Source organism: Mustela nivalis, assembly GCF_964662115.1.
Source record: "Mustela nivalis genome assembly, chromosome: 7".
Classification (NCBI taxonomy): domain Eukaryota; kingdom Metazoa; phylum Chordata; class Mammalia; order Carnivora; family Mustelidae; genus Mustela; species Mustela nivalis.
The window spans coordinates 40,898,966-40,919,526 of NC_139026.1; the positions used below are offsets into that span (position 1 = coordinate 40,898,966).

General features: G+C 33.6%; 1 protein-coding gene across 2 annotated transcripts in view; it reads right to left on the reverse strand.

The window, feature by feature from the left end:
• Positions 1-2,001: 2,001 nt before the first annotated feature.
• Positions 2,002-20,561, reverse strand: part of ZDHHC17 (zDHHC palmitoyltransferase 17) — an 87,772-nt gene continuing 69,212 nt past the window's right edge. Inside the window, exons 11-17 of one of the 2 annotated variants that reach the window (XM_082740402.1) lie at positions 15,586-15,708; positions 14,431-14,493; positions 11,660-11,753; positions 10,476-10,559; positions 8,837-8,994; positions 7,842-7,936; positions 2,002-4,874 (exon numbers count right to left, since the gene is read on the reverse strand). In XM_082740402.1, the coding sequence (XP_082596528.1) occupies positions 4,736-4,874; positions 7,842-7,936; positions 8,837-8,994; positions 10,476-10,559; positions 11,660-11,753; positions 14,431-14,493; positions 15,586-15,708 (756 nt within the window). In that variant the 3' untranslated portion in view covers positions 2,002-4,735. Of the gene's footprint in view, positions 4,875-6,026; positions 7,109-7,841; positions 7,937-8,836; positions 8,995-10,475; positions 10,560-11,659; positions 11,754-14,430; positions 14,494-15,585; positions 15,709-20,561 lie in introns of those variants that run through there. The other variant, XM_082740401.1, reaches the window with a different exon arrangement.

A 20,561-nucleotide genomic window follows, 5' to 3' on the forward strand; every position in this document is an offset into this window, starting at 1 on the left:
ATGTTTTTTAACTCCTTGTGCTGGTTTGGTATATTTGAGGACTGCTGGCAACTCTAGTTCCAAAAAGTCTTCAAGATCAGTTAAATTTAACAAGTATTGCTATCAGTCCATATCAATACACACACACACACACACACACACACATGTATATTTACATATATGTATATGTCACACCCATATATGTATATGTCACATCCTAGCAATATTAAAAGCTTTGGAAGCCTGTGGCTGAGGCTTTAACTTGAGAGCCTTCTATCAAATTAGTTATCCAAGGAACCACTAATATCTTAAGTTAAGGACTAGGAAATGTTGGTCTGGACCACTGGTACTCAAACTTACTAATCTCAGGACACCTTTACATGCTTAAATTATTGAGGACCCCCAAGGAGCTTTTGATTATGACAAATTACATCTGCCATTATTTTCCCTATTAGAAATTAAAACAAAAACTTAAACATATCAACTCAGACTTCTACTTAAAGCAGAGTGAAAACAACAGGAGCCAAATTTACCCTCTCACTTGAAACAACAAAAACCACAAGTTACATTTAAAAAAAAAAAAAGGTTTTTTAGGCACTGGACAACAGGCAACAAAGAACAGTTATGGGGAAAATGAGATCAGTCTTGGGATTAGCAAAGCTAACTGCTTTGGGAGTTTCCAGGCTGTAGCTTACGTGCAAAGAGGGAGAACACAGGCAAGGCTGGAAGGCATTCTGAGTTGACTCAGCTGGGTCCAGAGGGATAACGGCAACAGAGTTCAAGGGACTGGAGAGAGCTGCACAGAAAACCCCACAAACATGCAAACTACAACCCCCCCCCCACCCCTGTCCCTTTGCAAGTCTTCAGCTGAGTGCTGATAGTGCGTGCATATAACTATCCAAGACCAGACAAAAAACCAACACAAAGATTGAGAACAAAGTCTGGTGCTCAGATGGAGCTGGGAACAGTGCCTGTTTACTCGCACTGGTGAGATGGGAAAACACGACTCATGGGGCTTTAGAGGGAGCACACAGGTCTTGCTTGCCCCAACAATGGGGAATTATTAACCCAAACTGTAACACTGCTCTGGTCCTGTCTAACAAATCTTGCTTAGCAGTAAAACCTGCAAGGATGGAAGCTTCTAAAGAACTCCATCCCAGAAAAAATTCTGCACTTTTTGTAGGAATACAAAAGAATCCACACCCACTTCACAGTATCTGGCAGCCAATCAAAAATTACTAGTCATGCTGAGAAGCAGGAAAATATGATCCATAATAATAAAAGATCAAAAGCAGCCCAAGCTGACCTATATGTGAAAACTGGCAGGTAAGGATATTAAAAGTTAATTGTAAGTATACTCCATATCTTCAAAAAAGTAGAGATACAGAAGATATAAAAAATGGTCTAAATCAAACACTATAGGTGAAAACTAGGTCCAAGATGAAAAATACACTGAATGGTATTGACAACAGACTAAACCATATATGTGAAAAAAATTTAAGTGAACTTCAAGACATAAAAATGATCCAAGTAAACACGGGAAAGGAATTTAAAAGATGAACTCATAGTGGGCTGTAGGGCAATCCCAACTGGCCTAATATATGTGTAACTGGAGTTTCCTGAAAGGGGGGGGCAGGGTGGAGAAAAAATATTTGAAGACAATGACTGATAAATTTCCAAACTTGATGAAAAACTATAAACCTACAGATCCAAGCAGTACCAGCAGCAATGAGGCTTTCTGATGCTTTGTAAGGAAACAGTCCCTCTTGGAGTACTCGAAACACTGCTGCCTACTAAAAAGTATTTTTTAATCCAAATAAATGTCTAATCAATATTCTTGTGAAATTTCTCTGAGAAAAAAATTCATACTCAGTACTCGGTACTTTTGCTAATTTCTAGTCCTGCCGCTTGTCTGTTGACCCAAATATAAATACACAGAATAACCTTTTTATATCACAGGTACTACTACCAGTGTTTCATCAATTTCTTGAAGTGAACTGAGCAAAATAAACAAGCACACACTTAAGAGTCAATATTTATTCTGATTAATATTTTACAAAATTTTGACAGATTTAATTTATGTAAGGAGAGCTAATTTATTAAACACTTTACAGGTTTTTCTTTCCACAGAGTAACACGGTAAGTAGCAAAATAATACTTGGCACAGTTATAAATAAAATACGAAATAAAAATACCCATAGCTTAAGTATAATGATGCTGTTTTATGCCTATTAATATTTCAAATAAATTCCTGGGAACAACAAAAAATATGAAGAAAAAAAAGGAAGTAATTTATATTCAGGGCTGAGAAATAAGTTCCTATTTGCTAACAGTATCCCATTAAGCTGATATGAACTATCCCCCAAAGGGTCACCTTCATACACAACTTTAGAACTGGGTTAAGCTGGTTCCACACATAAGACTTACAAAATAAGTAAACAGACGGTACAGTACACTGCTGCATAGTTGGCTCTCCACCATCTGACCATCTCTTAAGTTTTAAGATTTCACCAGTACTGTGAGATGGTTAGTACTAAAGCATTAACATTGCTAGTATGTTCCATGTACTTATAGATCTATAGTATTTTTTCTGTTTAACTGAAAGACATCTCTTTTGCACCGAAAAGAATATTGTACCACAAAGAAAGAACATGGTAACAACACTCTTATCCAAACTCTGAGAATACGACTATTGTATTCAACTGTTAATAAAAATGTATTCAATAAAAATTACAACTGAGTCTTTATGTGAAGTGGCTCAAAATACAAAAAATTAAAACAAATTCTAGCCTTTTATAAATAACTTCAAATTTAAAAATTATCTAAAATTTCCCCCAATTAGTAGTCAAAACTAGCAGAGACATTTGTAAAGTTAACCAATTTTTTACATTCTATGACAAAATGGCACAATGCTATTGCCACCCCACACCCATCTTTTCCCTTTTCAAAAATAAAGTACATATGCCAATTTTCTAATATTAAAACACTCAAATACACTAAAGGTAATCTTTCTGATGTGTGACTTATGGTCAAAGAAACTACTATATAAAAATGGTACTTGGAAATACTGAACATCAACTATATACAATTTTCACTGCTCCTCTTACTAAGGCAAGGGGCGGGTATACCACTAGATTGCTGAAATACCTGTAATCTGCATTTTACAGAGAATACTAATTTTACCAAGCATCAGACATGCAGTGAACTTGCAGGGTATAATGCCTATTAACAGCAATATTGAACATCACTAGAAGCTCATTAGTTATCTCCCTTTTCTTTTTGGTTGGATAAAATGAAATGAGCAGCTTTAAATACACTAACACATAGAGACACAAAGAGAAAACTATTTGATAAATTATTTATATACAGATACACAATCTTTACACTGGTCTAGGATCTGTCAGCAGTCTGACCACCCTTTTCCCACCCTCCCCCGAGCCCATTCCCTCTCACAGGTTTGCCACAGGTTGCTCGAACCACAGTTTGCTACAGCACTTAAGAGGACTAAACCAAGTCTCACTCTGTAAACAATATTTATGGAAGCAGTGACTAGAAGTTCACCGTGAGAGTATGGAAATGCTGCAACAAAAATTGATCAGTGCATCACATTAAACAATAAGAAAACCTTTCTGAAAGAAACCTTTGTTTCAGACAGCTTAACAAATTTTAAAACATTCGGTATTGGTAAAATTGAAATAATCTTGAGGATTAAATTCTTTTAAAAACCAGAATATACCATTAGCTTTTCTTTTATTCACATGTGCTGTATGTACAGAGATCATGCTCCATCTTTAGCTAAACTCCATTATTTTGTCTACAATTTATTTTGCAGCTCAGAATTTTAGAAGTATATCCATTTATCTCTATTACTGAGAATTTTGCATTAACTTATTTGTTCTGCCTTGAAATTACCTCAACTCTTAAAAACTGGACTGTTTGCACATCAAATTAAATTCTAATTTATGCTTTACTGGATAGTATGTGCTAGTATACATTCTATGAGGTGTATCATGCACTTAGTAGGGCTTTTAAGTTTGAACAAAATAACATGACTTACTATACTCATGCAAGTGCTTTATTATCAGACCATAAAACCTCAGAGCAAGGTTACTACAAATTATTTCACTGAACTAGAAATATTATCAGCATTGCAACAGCTGATGGCAATAAAATATTATTAGCACATATTTTTGTGCACATTATTTTCTTGTGCCCTTGAAGACGTAATACAGCAGATCCCTAATAAAACCACATGATTTTTATCACAGTATTTACATGTACATTCTAAAATGTACATAATACTAGCCTGAATCAATTTAAGACAACTCTCCTGGAATTAAATGCAACAGTCATAGCAGATTGCATCATAAAATTTAGCTGTATACCACAAATTTAGTTTTAGCTAGAATCAAACATTTCTGATCAGTATACCATGTCTGTCAACAGAATAAGTTCATTCTTTATTCATGAAGAATGTTATGAGAACAAAACCAAAAAGTTGAGTATGTTGTGAATTCCCACATTAAGAACCATTAAAATTCCTTTTACGATCTTTATTCTTCCCAGAAGTGGCAGTGTGCTCTGTCCATGTTTACTTTTGTTAATAAAAGTGTTGAAAAAAAGACTAAAATTCACTGTTAGCCCTACATATAGCATGCTATTGTTCAAAAAATGTGGATTCGAGTGTGAGAGAGACACGGACAGACACAATTTTCAGGCACCACTCAGCAATATGCTTCATAGGATAAAGATGTTGCTACACGAGCTGGTACCCAGATCCTGATATTTGGTCATATTCTATCGTATACTGCCTGGTCCAGTCCACGATAACAGGACGAAAGAGGCCACAGCATCGAAATTCAAAGAAGTCTATAATATTCCTTACACATCCATGGCTAAAACACCCCCCAAACAAAAGGAAAAAGGAAAAGTCTATTAGTATAATAATTTAATATATGAGTTTAATATAATTTTGGTGTTTAAGGTATTTTTTTCTGAACTTAAAAACTTAGGTTACTTGCCAGAAAGAACCTGTTTATAACTCTATAAAATATACATGCATTCATGTTTCTTCACAGCTCTGCCAACAATAATTTTTCTTCTCTCTTTTGGTAATTTAATTGGGTGACACAATGATATTTTAAAGCTATTCAATTCTGCATTTCTTTCATTACTGTGTCATATGTAATTTTTGATAAAACCTTTCCTTGATGGGTGGCTCTTTGGCAAGGAGACAAACTATATCCAAAATTGAGAAAGTAAAACACAAAATAATTATAAATAGCATGTAGCTGGCCATGTATCTAAAAGTAACAATTTAAGAAAAAAATATGTCAAGAATAAATTCAGGGAATTTTAGGACTTCAAGAACACTTCTAGAAAAGCTGTCACTGTTTTACATTTTATACAATACCTGTGCCTATGGGAGAATTCTCAAAATTACCCAACTGACTCCTTTATTTTTGCTTTTATTTAAAGGTCTGTATGCTTTCCAGAAGCATGGAATAATTAATAGCATTACAAAAGCTTGAAGGTTGTAGGCACGTTAGCAGCTTCAGTAAAACTCAAGTTTTAAATATTTCATATAATTAGGAAACTACTACTTCTCAGCATCAAACTGAATGTAAGATTAAATATATATATATATTTAGAAGGGGCGAGGGGGTGGGAGGTCAGGGTACCAGGTGGTGGGTACTATAGAGTACACGGATTGCATGGAGCACTGGGTGTGTTACAAAAATAATGAATACTGTTATGCTGAAAATAAATTAAAAATAAATTAAAAATATATATATATATAGAAATACATATATATATACATATATATATATGTATGTATATATATATATATGAATGAATATATATGAATCTCTTTGATAAATGGTTTTGGGAAAACTGGACAGCCAAGTGCAAAAAAATGAAACCGAACCACTATTCCACACCACACACAAAAACTGAAACTGGATTCTAGGCCTGAATGTAACATTCAAAACCAGAGCTGCTAGAAGAAAACATGTCGTAGGCTTCCCGACATGGGTGCTGGCAGTGAAATTTTTAATAAGTCACCAAAAGCAAAGGCAACAAATGCAAAAGAAAACAAGTGAGACTGTATTAAAATAGCCTCTGTATAGCAAAAGAAACCATCAACAAATTGAAAAGGCAACCTACTGAATGGTAAAAAATTCATGCAGATCATATATCCAATAAAGGGGATCAATATCCAAAATACATAAAAAACTCATACAACTCAAAAAAATTCAATTAAAAAATGGGCAGAAGATCTGAATAGACATTTTTTCAAAGATACATAAAAAGATGCTCAATATCACTAATCTTCAAGGAAATGCAAATCAAACTCACAATGAGATAGTACCTCATACCTCTTAGAATGAATATTACTAAAAAGACAAAAAATAACAGGTGTTGGTGAGGATGTGAAGAAAAGGGAATCCTTGTGCACTACTGGTAGGAGGGTAAATTGGTGCAGCCACTAGGAAAACAGTATGAAGTACTCAAAAAAAAAAAAAAAAAAAAAAAAGATGGTACTACCATATTATCCAGCAATTCCAATTGTGAATATTTATCAAAAAATAAAACAACAACAAAAAAACCCTCAAAAAACAAAAAATGGAACAAACAGAAAAATCCACTCTAACTTGAAAAGACACATGCACTGCCATGTTCACTGTAGCACCATTTACAACAGCTAGGACATGGAAATGACCTAAAGACAAAAACCATATAATCTCATTTATATATGGAATCTAAACAAACAAACATAACCAAACTCACTGATACAGAGAATAGATTGGTGGTTGCCAGAGGCTGAGGGTGGGGTGTGGGCGAAATGGGTGATGGGAGTCAAAAAGTACAAAGTTATAAAATTTATACTTATAAAATTTAAACTTATAAAATTTATCCCCATGACTTCATGGGGATACAATGAACAGCACTGTGACTATTTTTTTTAATTCTATTTTTTCAGTGTGCATTTTGACTATTATTAACACTACTCTGTTGCATACTTGAAAGTTGCCAAGACACATCTAAAAAATTCTCATCATAAGGGAAAAAATTCTGTGACGATGTTTGGTGACAAATGTTAATCGGACTTATTGTGTGGATCATTCTGGTAGGAGGGTAAATTGGTGCAGCCACTAGGAAAACAGTATGAAGTACTCAAAAAAAAAAAAAAAAAAAAAAAAAGATGCTTTCCAGAAGCATGGAATAATTAATAGCATTACAAAAGCTATCATTATGTTGTACATCTAAAATTAATATAATGTTATATGTTGATTATACCTCAATTTAAAAAGGAAACATAAGTAAAACTGGGTATATAGAAATTTTTTTGTCATGAAGAGGGCAAATTAAATAACTCAAACTGAAAAGCTGCTTCCCAAGTCTAAAAAATTTCCCTAAACATGAATTTCAGTTATGATTAAAATATTATTAAAATATGATTTTAAAATCATATTTCAATTCTGTGTATACATTTATCAATGAAAATTTATAGAAACTTACAGCAATATTAAAGCTGTATGCTAATGTATAATATGTTTATACTAAATGTTTGTAGTTCAATAGGTTTTGGATTGTGCAACTAAGAAAAAGAATGACACAAATTTATATACAGTTAATGTCATGAATTTTAAAGTAATAGTAAACTAACCAATGCTATATCTGGCAGGAATCTTAGAATTCAGTAGGATTTATAAGCTATTTTACACATTGCTAAGCACAAGAAATATTCCGTTTCATATCCTATTGACTTAAAGATGTATTTCTCTTTGATGTATTCACTAGATACTTGCTAAGTTATATGCCAAAAGAAAATATTAAATTTATAAACATGTACGTACTTGAATGGGCTTTCAATAGATGTTGTTGTGACTTTAAAGTGCTTGTATCTTCTGGCATTCATCCTTTCATTTGTAGTAATACCTAAACATGATATCTAGAGGTAAGAGAAAGCAAACTATTAACTCTCTTTGATATAAATTAAGTATTAATGTAAAATAAGTTAATTCTCAAGAAGACTAGGATAGAGAGAAAAATGAAGTTTGTTTTTGCTTTTCCAATGGGAGATCATCAAGCTAGTTTACATATCACTTTGACTCTTGTGAGAAGTAGCCAGTTAAACAAGAAAAATATTTAAAAAAAAACAGGTTATCTGGTATTGTGTTTGGGGAGAGATGGACACTATATGTACACAGACCACCTCTCCATCGGCCCCTTAAAAATTGAGCTTTTAGAAAAATCCTTAAATAAGAAAAGGTTCTTGAATAAACACTAGTATTTATAGGTAATAAAACGTTCCTAATAAACACAAAACTAATGGCATCATCGATCTAATCTCACACCTATATTCAACTGAATATATCTGAATCACGAACAATAGAAATAAGTTCTGTCAAAAGTAGCACTGAAAAGTCAGGGGCGCCCAGGTGGCTCAATCTGTTAACCATCTGCCTTCAGGTCAGGTCATGATCTCAGGATCCTGGGATGGTGCCCTGCTTTGGGCTTCCTGCAGCAGGAAGCCCGCTTCTTTGCTAATCCCTCTCCCTTTATAGCTCCCCACTGCTTGTTCTGTCAAATAAATAAAATCCTTAAAATAAAAAAAGAAAATTCATAATGTAAGAACAGAAGAAGAAGGAAAGAAGGAAGGAAAGAGGGCAGTAGAAAGGAAAAAAAAAAGGAAAAGAAAGAATAAAGGAAGAGTAAGGAAAGTAAATTGAAAATTTTAAACCTTGAAAAGTAGAAGTGGTTAAAAAGAGAATGCATTATTATCTTTTGTAACAGGGAATGAAGTGTTAATTAAGTGTTAATGAAGAACCAACCATGTACATGCACATACCTGGTACATCTGACACATGAGTAACACAGCCACCCACATGAAATGAAAAACACTGTTCAGAAACATCCAAAACATCCAAGGTGAACATGTAGCAATTTGAGTAATATATGTCCAAAATCCGTCCTTGGTGTAACTGGTCTCACAGTGGAGTCCCCAGTCTAAAATGAGAACAGAAGTTTCACGTTTACTCAGTAATCATCCAACCACTTCACAAAGGCATCTGCAGTTGGCACCACTTAGAAACCATGATCCAAATGTCTACATTTAATGGATGACTTTGAATGCAAATTTTTGTACTCCTAAATACCCCATAATTAGTAAAAAAATTAGTATATAATTAGTAAAAAAAAAAAAAAAAAAAAAAAAAAAAAAACCACACAGCAAAGACAGAAATGGAAAAAGCACCATCCAATCTAAAAAAAAATACTACTGTACTTGAACAATACACAGTTTTTAGTTGTTTGGTACTGCACACATACAATAGTTAACATTACACCTTTCTACAGAGATGATATGTATATAAGTGAAATTTGGGGGGGGGGGCATAGAGCACAAGAAGACCAACTGGATGAAGGAGGACTTTTTCCAAAACAGAAATCTCTTCTTTTAGAGCTGCTGCCATTAAAAAAACTACTGTTGTTAGCAGGACCATGTTCTCCTCAGGTCTGTTGGGCCAGAAACTAAGTCAAGCCCTTTGACCAAATCTTTTTCTCTATTAATGTGTATGTGAGGAAGTAGACTGTTATTAGGGGAATAACAGACACTATTCTTAATATGACTAGGAAATCATCCTTCTACAACTTATTTTTAAGCCAGGATCTAATACATATTTATATGCTAAGTACACCAAGTCCTGAAGCATAGTAACTAATATCTTCATTTAAACTCTTCTCAAATCACATTCTCAATGTAATAAAAACCTATCATTACCCCTATACCCATATGATCAAGTGAATGACCACTTATTCCTAAAAAAGTATCTTCTAGGGGTGCCTGGGTGGCTTAGTCGTTAAGTATCTGCCTTCAGCTCAGGTCACGAGCCCAGGGTCCTGAGATCAAGCCCTGCATAGGACTCCCTGCTCATTGGGAAGCCTGCTTCTCCCTCTGCTTGCTGCTCCCCCTGCTTGTGCTACCTCTCTCTGTCTCTCTGTCAAATAAATAGAATCTTAAAAAAAAAAAAGTATCTTCTAACCCCTTTTAATATTCTCTAATAGGCAATAGTTACACCTTACTTTTTGAAATATTTCTAGTTCTGCGTGAAGTTAACTGCATTTTCCCAGTGGTTTGGTACTAAAGAGCACCTAGCAAAGTCACAAAAATCTTTAAGTTACTAGAATAAAGCAAGCACGTGATGTAAAAATGTGGGCGTCTTTCACCCAGAAGCATTTCAAAGACTATTAAACCAACATGTTTTTCAAAGGACACATATATTAAAACAGCTGATTATTCTGTTGCTTATACTGTATGTTGAATACATTTATAGTTCCACATCTGTTCTTCTCTTTATGGTTCATTGTAGTAAGGTGCCCCAAACCATAATTTTTAGTTAAAAGATTTGTCATTATCATATATTGTTAATACAGTAAGCAAAAGTATACAAACATTTGATTTCAGAAAGTAAAAAGCTACCTGTACTCACAAGAAATACAACCATAAATCATCCAGCAGATCATAAAAAGCAAGAAGAAGAGGTAGCCCATAAAGTATCTATGGTTGCCTGCACCTAAAGAACAACAGAGAAGCAATTTTTTCAGCTAAGAAAAAACAACTGGAAATGTACCTTTTGGGGATGGGGGTAAAGGAATGCCATGAATGATATGATCTGGACAATAACTACATACATTATTTATCTTACAAAATGTTCTTCAGGAAAATAAATATTTTAATAAAAGTCTTAAAATAAAGGCACCCAGGTGGCTCAGTTGGTTAAGCATCAAGCATCTGGCTTCAGCTCAGGTCATGACCCAGTCTGAAATCCAGTCTCAATCAGGTTCAGCCCCCTGCTCAGCGGGGGCGGGGGGGGGGGGGGGGCACTACCTCTCCCTCTTCCCCGCTACTTGTACACTCTCTCACTCTTGCTCTCTCTCAATTTAAAAATATTTTTTAAAATAAAGCTTAAAATAAGAATGTTCATAACTACAAAGATGTGATGACAATAATGACGTTGATTCTGAAGTCAAGAGTCCCAATGAACCAAATGAACTACAATTTTGAGTTTTACCCTACTGTTTGCTTTGTAAGGTTTAAAATAACCAAATTTATCTTATTTTTATAAACTTTATAATCCAATTTTTAAAAGATTTCTTCTCAACAATCACACAACCTTTGCAATGTTTCCCTGCTTCACCTCATAAAAATCCAGGGCCATCTCTTAGACCACTTAGTTCACTTCCTCACACACCATTCCTGAACACTAAGGTATATAGAGTTTTTATCTGTCATTCTTCTCTGCTTCTGTACACAAGAGCCTTCCAAATATTTCTACTGCTGTAACTTTCTCCAGTTTAACTAAAAAGCAATACTATCTGCATCCTTATCGATTTCACTATTATCCAATAAAGAAAATAAGAAAGAATAGGCACCAGAAAGAATTGATAAATATCAATCTTTTCCAGAGACTGGTTTTATAGCTTTTGCCCCCCTCTTTCTCACAACTGAGTTGCTGTTTGTCAATCAGAAGATTAACTGGGGGGCACAGGGGAGCACATCTATAATAAGAGTGTAGGAGTGAAGTTTCTACCATCTACTTTAATGCTGTACTTCATAAGTTACCTACAATAACTTAATTGAACAATGCACTCAGGAATTATTAATAAAACTTACCTACACAGTTACCCACCCACGGGCAATGATGATCAAATTTTGCTATGCAGCGGTTGCACACACCACAATGTTTGGACCTCACTGGTTTCCGTATCTGTTAATAAGCATTTTAAAAGATTATGAAAGGCATTACACTGAAGAAAGGAAAGCTGAGCATTTATTTTCTCAAAATGCAATTATGAAGAAAACAAAACTGTATTTCCAAAGGCAAAAAACAAAAACCACTTCCGTATCGTTTAACGAGATGTCAAGTGCAACAACAAAGATAAAAAGGATAAGGCCACTGTGGAATGTAAGAATGGGGTAGAACCATCACTTTATAAAAATAATTAGGGATCTAAGACCAATTTGCTGTTGCAATGAATGATACTATATTTAATTCACATCCCTCAAGTTTCTGAATAATAAAAACATCACTCTCCAGGCTTCTAAATAAAAGCTATTGTGTTAACGGTCATGACACTGGTTCTTATTTAACAAAATTAAACTGTTCCTTAGTAAAAGGAAGGCCAAATTAGAAACGAATAAAAGAAGCTTTTAAAATACAAAACCATTAATAACATGTCTTCCCAAAGTTAACAAATCTAACCAAAACCAGTAAGTGTACACACATCTTTCTCTTTCAGTGGCTCCTGAGATCTCAGATAAAGGTACAACATCTCCTCTGCTCAACTCCATGACCCATCTAAGAAAGTACACCATGCTTACCAAGCTTAGGTAGTCCCTATTACTTCAAAAACATAAAATACATTCATTATTCAGCTCCTGACAGGCAATAAAGAATTCATGGTTATGATGCCTTATTGTTTTCGGTGAAATGTCTCACTCTGTATTACTACGAATCAGCCAAATGAATAAAGAGCTCATTAGAACTCATTAGTGATCTTTGAAGGGCTGCTAGTCCTAAAACTGAGTACATGACAAGAGCTAGTTATTAAACCACGCCAGAAACAAAATTTATAATATCCTTCACTGGTCTTTCAATAAAAGCACTGCCATTTCTCCACCAGTTTGTATGAGGTTATGTATCATTCTGAGGCACTAAGAAAAAGCATCGGTTGACTATGCAGTCCTTACATGTACTAAAATGATCTGTGGACTCTTTAAAGAAAAGGTTCACTTATTCTTCACCACAGATATGAAACTACATCTATTTAGGAGAAAGAAGAAGGATGTATTAAACAAATTTTATCTCCGTTTCCAACACGCAGCTACATTTCCCCTTTGGGCAATACTTGCCAATGAATTCTAAACAAAGACGGACACGAGACTCCTGAACATGACAGGCTTCTCGTTCACTTACAGAGTAATTCATTTTTAGGAAATTCTGATTTACATGTGGCTTCTTGGGGACTTGTCTATTTATCAAAGGGAAGGATATTCATATAATGACAAACACCTCTGCCAATCTGAATTATTTTATAATAGGATATGCTCTTTTCTTTACACCTCCAAAATCACCTATCCAGAAGTATCTGGCTTATAATAATATAATAAAACATTCATGCTAGAATGATACAAATAACCTTGTTCTTGCCCTCTGATACTTATTTAACAATGAAACTATACTGAGTGACTCTATAAAGAGTTTGCCACATGGCAAACATCAGCAATGCATACTTGGCTTTGTGGAATGGAATATGTCCCAAGAACACCAGAATATAAAAATGTTCTGAACATTAAGGTGCTAATCCTGTAAACTAGCCACTGTAAAGCATAGAAACAAAACCCTTTTTAAAGAATGCTTGAAAATACAAAAGAATCCAGTCAACACCTTAAAGTTGCTGCCAAAAGTAAAGCAGTATACATTTTGAATATTCAAAATTGTAACTGTTTGGTCAAGGAATGTTAGGTGGAACAACTTAAACAATCTGTAGAGTCAGAGCTCCATTTCAAATAATTTCCATAATCCCAAATGTTTCCATAATCCCAAACTAAGTCAATTCTCTTGTTATTTACGTGTCAAGACATTAGTTCAGTGACAGTATATAACTTAAAGGTATAAAAGGATTGAGTTTCAGGTATGATTTAGGGATTAGGAAAACATGATTTAACTACTGTGGCAAAGTTGATATTTTTCTCAAGAACTAATTATAAAAATTAACAAAATAATTAAGACACAAAACTATTATTCTATAGAAATTTGAGATCTATAATAATATAGTGTATTACTATACCTGATTCCATAAGTAAATGCTGTTTAATTTCATTTATATCTTTCTTTATGACCTCGTTGAAGATGACAACTTTTAATATCAATGACAAAATAATGCTCAAAGTTCCATAAATCCCCCAAGACAAAGAGATAACTATTCAAACAGAACCATCTTAGAAGCCACGCTGTCTTATCTAACAGATTTTCCCACTGTGACTTCTAAATATAAGAATAAATGTTTTCTTAAAATATCTAGGAAAACAGTATTAGGGAAGCATAATAAACCTCTGATTTTTAAAAAAATTTTATTAATTAATTTTTTCTTTGCTAAGTTACATTAAGAAAGAAAAAGAGATTAAGGAGAGATACAAATGAATGGTACCCCAAATTAGAAGTACAGTCAAGGTTTACCATTAGGGGGAACAAGCACATTGGTAAGAGACATTTTTTTACCATCTTTCTCCTTACACTATGGTCTAAAAGGAATGTCACAGCAGGGACAGAGGCGACATGAAATGCGCTCTACAGAACAAACTATTCTCCTTGTTCCCCACCCCTTCTATGCTATGCTGCTGCTATGAGAAGAAGAGAGAAAGAGTAAAGAAAAAAATACTACCAAACAGGTACTGCAGAATATACTGAGGTCCAGACTTCCTGTCTCTGCAAGTTCAACTATTGTCTGTGAATTAAAAATATATATATTTTATTCAAAACTGAACAATGTTCACCAACTACAGTGCCATCAATATGAATCAATAAACATGATGTTCTCATTTTTATTTAACCAATGTTTTCTGCTTAAAATAAAATCTTTTATTAATTTACTTCTGCTATTTCATTATAATATGAATATAGAAATTTTCTTTCTTGGGTCTATGGAAAATGCAACTCTGAATTTAGGGGAATACTCCTCTGAGAATAAAACTAAGCCACCTACCCTAAGAAATGTTCTGTTTAGGTTTTGAAGACTAAGACATGAAAATAAACTTAAGTTCAGTAAAGAACTGAATCTTCAGAACTGGATTATGTAGGACTAAGAAAACCTTACCGAACCCATAAGCAGTAATGTCTGAAGAATACGGTAAATATAAGGTTAGCAATCCCTATGTAGGCTAGAAAAGGGGGGATTAGACCCTAAGAACCTATTACCGTTTTAGTCTACTGTGGACAGTAATAACTCATCAGTATTTTTGTTTTGTTTTTGGCGACTGGATAAAATAGCTCTTAACATAGTTTAACTGCCTCCAATCTAATTTAATTCTCTACTTACACAACATTTTTGTACAGTAAATTTGGTTTTCTAAAGTTCCTGGGCTTTAGATGAGGGGTGCCTTGAATTTTATATATATACATACCCACACACATATATTTGTTGTTAAACACACAGGTAAATATATATATTATTGAAACACAGTATCTGAAATATCACCAGTTTACTGATCCTCCAGTTACACAGTCATTTAATAAACATTTACTGAATTCATACTATTTGCTGAGGGTTTTCAGAGATGTTTAAAATGCTGTAGTCATCCCTCAAAGCAATCATAACTCTTATAAAGGAGAGAAACATGGAATTTAAAAATGTCATGAAAGTGTGAGGACAGGCATTCAGGAGTACCAAGGGTGAGCAACAACCACGTATAATCTCAATTTGGTTTGAAACTTCTTTATGTTCTGAAAGATAGTTTCTTTCTTTGTATGCTAATATCTGGTATAAATCTGATAATTTGGCAATTAAATACATGTGACTAGTTAGATTCTATCTTGCTACCTTTTTCTTTTGTTCTTCTGTAGCTTTAATAATCCCTGGGTCTGATTTCCAAGATTTTCCAAAATTGTAGAAAAGTGCAACACTATTGGCAAGGAATGGAAGATGGATAAATAAAAAGTTGAGATGTGTCTGAAGTTAAGGAATCTAAAGAAGCAATGATAAATGAGTCACTATCATAGGTAAACTTATAATCTGTAAAATTTTACCACATACACACACACAAACACACAGAACACCTACCAAGAAAAAAATACAAGTTGATTTATTTATTATTATATCAAAATATATCTCTAAATTATATTCATAACTGAATATAAAAAGTAAAAATGTGATTTCTTTATAAACTTTAAACCATGTAGAATAAGCTTCCTGACACTTAAAAAGTCAGTAACACATTAAAAATTCAGTAATTACATTATTTTTAAATGATCATTATTTCTTCTCATCAAAAATGAAGGGATTTCTCATGTTCAAAGTTATAACATATTACTTTATATGCATTAAAGTCTTTATATATCTACCACTTAAGATATCACACCCAGTTATTTAAAAGACTGCTTTTAAATTCTCTTTATTGCCTTTTTTGAACACATTCAAACTGACCCTAATTTTAGAAAAGTATTCATAAACTTGCTTTAAACAGAAAGTTTCTATGTTTACATTTTTCCTAATTTCACCTAATGAAAATATAAGAAAGGTACTAGGCTTTATAAATATAAATGAGTAATCAAAAATTACTTAACACTAAGAAAAATAATGTTGCTAGAGCAACACACTTCTGAGGCACAAAATATCTGAAATACTCTAATACTATTTTCAAGATTTTATGCAGGTACAAGTATCAACAGCTAAAAATCTCTTGAGAATAAAGCTGGGTAAATGTACATGCAAAGAATATGGATCCTGGAATTTTTCAGGAGCAGGACCTTTATACACTGTAAGTTTTAAAAGGTGCTAACATGAAAATAGCTCAGGTTCTTAAAGCCTGGATTAAATTTGCAAGGGGGCTAAATAGCAGCTCAAGAGAGGACTACAGATTTAAAAGAGATAGGATATTCAAGAATTAAATATCAGATGAACTTACGGAATTTCTTTGCATGATCTTTAAAAGTAAAGAGATTAGATCTTTAAATGATAGTTTGAACTTAGCTTTAGTAATAAGTCACACCATTTAATTTTTAAATTTACATACAAAAATTTACAAACGCTCCACAAATGGCATGGTTGTTTTTATAAAGGTTTAAAACAACCCTTTTTCCCCTATAAAATCAGAAAACACTAAAAAGTACAAAGGCAAAATCAATACCTCCACAACCCGGGACAATTCCTTTTATACTTGGTAGTCTGCATTTTTAATAATTGAGATTATAGTGTTTTTATGAACATCAGTAAAGCAAGTAACACCTATTAATCAACTAAATGGTTTCTAATCTGCGTAAAAACTCTTTTCCCATGTTACAGATGACAAACCTCAGACAGAGGTTGACTAAATAGTCCAAAGTTGCAGAGTAAATTAAAGGTGGAGCTGGTATTAAAATCCAGGCTCTTTTTACCTGTGCTATTTGGCCTCTCCAAACGCACTCAGCAGAAGATACTCGGTCCTTAGATATCAGAACAATATCTTTGGGTAGAACATACTTAAGGCTTGATGTATATTTTTATAAGGTCAGATTATTTCCAGAAAGATACACCAATTTAAAATCCCACTAACATCACATACTGCTTGATTACTACATTTCCATCAGCTTCGAGCAAAGAAAAGAGTTGTCAATTTTAAAAGCAAAATAAACCTTATTTTATTGTCTTAATTTGTATTTGTTTTTACATTTCAATAGTCCTCCAATTAAATAAAGAAGTATGTCATCAATGTTTTCATTTAGATGTTTATGGAATCTTTTTTCACACTTAACTCTTTCATCTACTTGGATGTTATTTTGATGCCTGCTGTGAACTGTAGCTCTGACTTATTGTAATAGCCAACAAAATAAAACAAAAACAGTAAACCAAATGAATCAACTGCAAAATACCAGCAACAACTTCAGAAAGGGGACTAGCCACACTACACCATAAAGTTCAACTGGAGATCAACAAAAGACAGCTCTGGTAAGGCAAGCTGCCTGGGGTAGCTCTTAATCCCACCTCCACTTGTATATGTAACATAGAAAATGCAGATGAGAAGATAAAGTCAGAATTCTCATCAGTCCCACCTGGCCCTCTGCTGTGGACTGAATTTTGTCCCACCCCCAAGACCCCCCACCCAAATTCATATGAAACTCTAACCTCTAATGTGACTATTTCTGGAAATAGGGTCTTTAGGAGATAATTAAGGTTAAATGAGGTCATAAGGGTAGGGCCCTAATCCAACAGGACTGTGGCTGTATAAGATTTAAGAGGAAGAAAGAAATCTCTCTCTCTTCAGGCTGTGTGAGACACAGGGAGGAGGTGGCAGTTTGTAGGCCAAGAAAAGAATCCTCACCTAAACATAATCATGCTGGCATCCTTATCGAGAACTGTAAGAAAATCAATTTCTTTGTTTGCGCTAACCAGTCTATGTTACTTTGTAACAGCAAAGATCTAAACATCAAATTATTCTGCAACTTAAATAGAATTTTTATCAAAATTGCATTAGGCTTTCCACAGAACTTAAAAAAACTGATTCTAAAGAATCTAAACAAAAGAACAAAGTGCAAAAAAGCTAAAATATTCCTGAGAAACAAAAATCTGGAAAACTTGGCCTACCAGATATCATAATTTAAGACTAAAGCTTTAGTGGGAAGGTGGGGTAGGGGGAGGATGGAAGAAATAGGAGAAGGGGATCAAGAGTACACTTATCATGATGAGCATTGTGTAATATATAGAATTATTGAATCATATTGTACGCCTCCAACTGATACAACATTGTATGTTATCTATACTGTGAGGAAGGAAGTTAGGAAATTAAGAAGTTAGGAAGGAAGGAAAGGAGAAAGCTATAGTAAGAACAATACTGACACAAGCAAAGAGATCAATACACTGAATAGAGTACAGGAAAACTGATAAAATACCAAGGTTGATATTACAACTGAGTGAGGAAGGGTATATTGGAGCAATGAGTTCCCTAATAAGCAAAAAGACAAACACACACAAACCCTCACATCATTCAGTATACACAGTAGTCAAATACACATGAATTAAGAAATAAATTAGATATCTTTAATGACTTCAGAAACACCTGCGGATGCACACACACTCACACAAATGATATACAGAATATTTACAGCGATACTGCCAGAATTCACAGAAAGTAGTGACTGGATACCTGAAGATAGACACTAAAAAGCTTAGAGAATATTTTAAGAAAACTAGAGAAGATACACACAAAATACTGAAGAAGTCCTAACAGTAAACTGCAGGAAAAAACACTTAAGAAGAAAATATCTAAGAGAAGATGGTGAAAATGTTAATTTAGCAATGTCTTCATTTTTATATGTAATCATCCCAGCTTCCATCTTCAGTTTAAGCTTATTTAACTTAAAACCTGACTGAAAACTAATTTGTTTTTAGACATAAAATTTCTAATAGCCTATCATCAATATTTTTTCACTTACTACTTCCTAAGTATAAGCCCACATCAAGTCTTAGATAAGCATTTTAATGGCTATTTTATCCCATACTACACAAAGCTAATTGATAACTATTCCCCATTCAGAATGGATACTTATGTTGTTTCCATTTTTTTTCCCTATTATAAATAGTACTACGGCAAACAGTCTTGTAAATAAATTTTAGATCTTCTCTCTGATGATTTACTTATGAATAAGTGTGTTTTTTTAAACTTTCTAATTTTACCTTATTTTACATTAATTGAAAAGTTCAATCCTTTAAAAATCTTAAATCTGCTAGTTTGATAAATCTGGGGCATTTTAAGTAATAATCTTTTTTATATTTGTATATTATTCTTTCTCCTAAAGATAATTTCCTAAAGTTTTCCCCTAAAGAAACTTAGCAAAAATCCTTAAAACTACAAGAGTTGCCCAACACAACTTACACTTCTACATCCATCAAATCTTAATTTTAATATATCATATGTACATACTCTTTGACAACCTATTCCTTTAAATTTTTGAGATACACAGGCCTGGGCTACTTTGCAGTATTTTGTAGTACAAAGCTGCACAATTCTGCTTTACATAACATTGATCTGATTCATATTTGCAGTCTTGATTTGCCACTGCAACCTTAGATTTCGGATCACTGCCTTTTGTGTAAGGTCTTTTGTGTAAGGTTAGCCTTTCAGTGATTAAACTTAAGTCCAAATGAATTGCATCCATCACATTTTATTAAATTTAGCATTTCTGATAAAGCCTATTTTACTCAATGCCTATATATATTTTTTTCATTTTTTCCAAATCTCTCAATTTTAAAAATATCTAAGAACTGACATAGGAAGTAGCAACCCAGCATTAGCATAATGACATTCTCAGTTTTTATTTAGATTACTGGCAAGTATTCTAAATCACTTTAACCTTCAAATTTACTTTTAATATCACCTATTATAAATATGCCCAAATTAGTTTTCCTTTATAAATCTGATTAAATGTCTTTTTAAAGCTCTTTCTACATGTTGCTTTTCAGGAAGTTTTAAAAACTTAAAATTGTGTTCAGAGTATAAAATAAGACAACTGAAGATACACTGTTATCAGGTCAAAAAGCTGGGTAAGAATCTTGATAATTACCTATCTATGTGAATTTGGGCAAGACATAACAACTTCTCTGAACCTCAATGTTTCCATCAGTTAGAAAACAGGATTAGGGGGCGCCTGGGTGGCTCAGTGGGTTAAGCCGCTGCCTTCGGCTCAGGTCATGATCTAGGGGTCCTGGGATTGAGTCCCGCGTCAGGCTCTCTGCCTGCCTCTCTGCCTATTTGTGATCTCTCTCTGTCAAATAAATAATAAAATCTTAAAAAAAAAAAAAAGAAAACAGGATTAGGATTAATG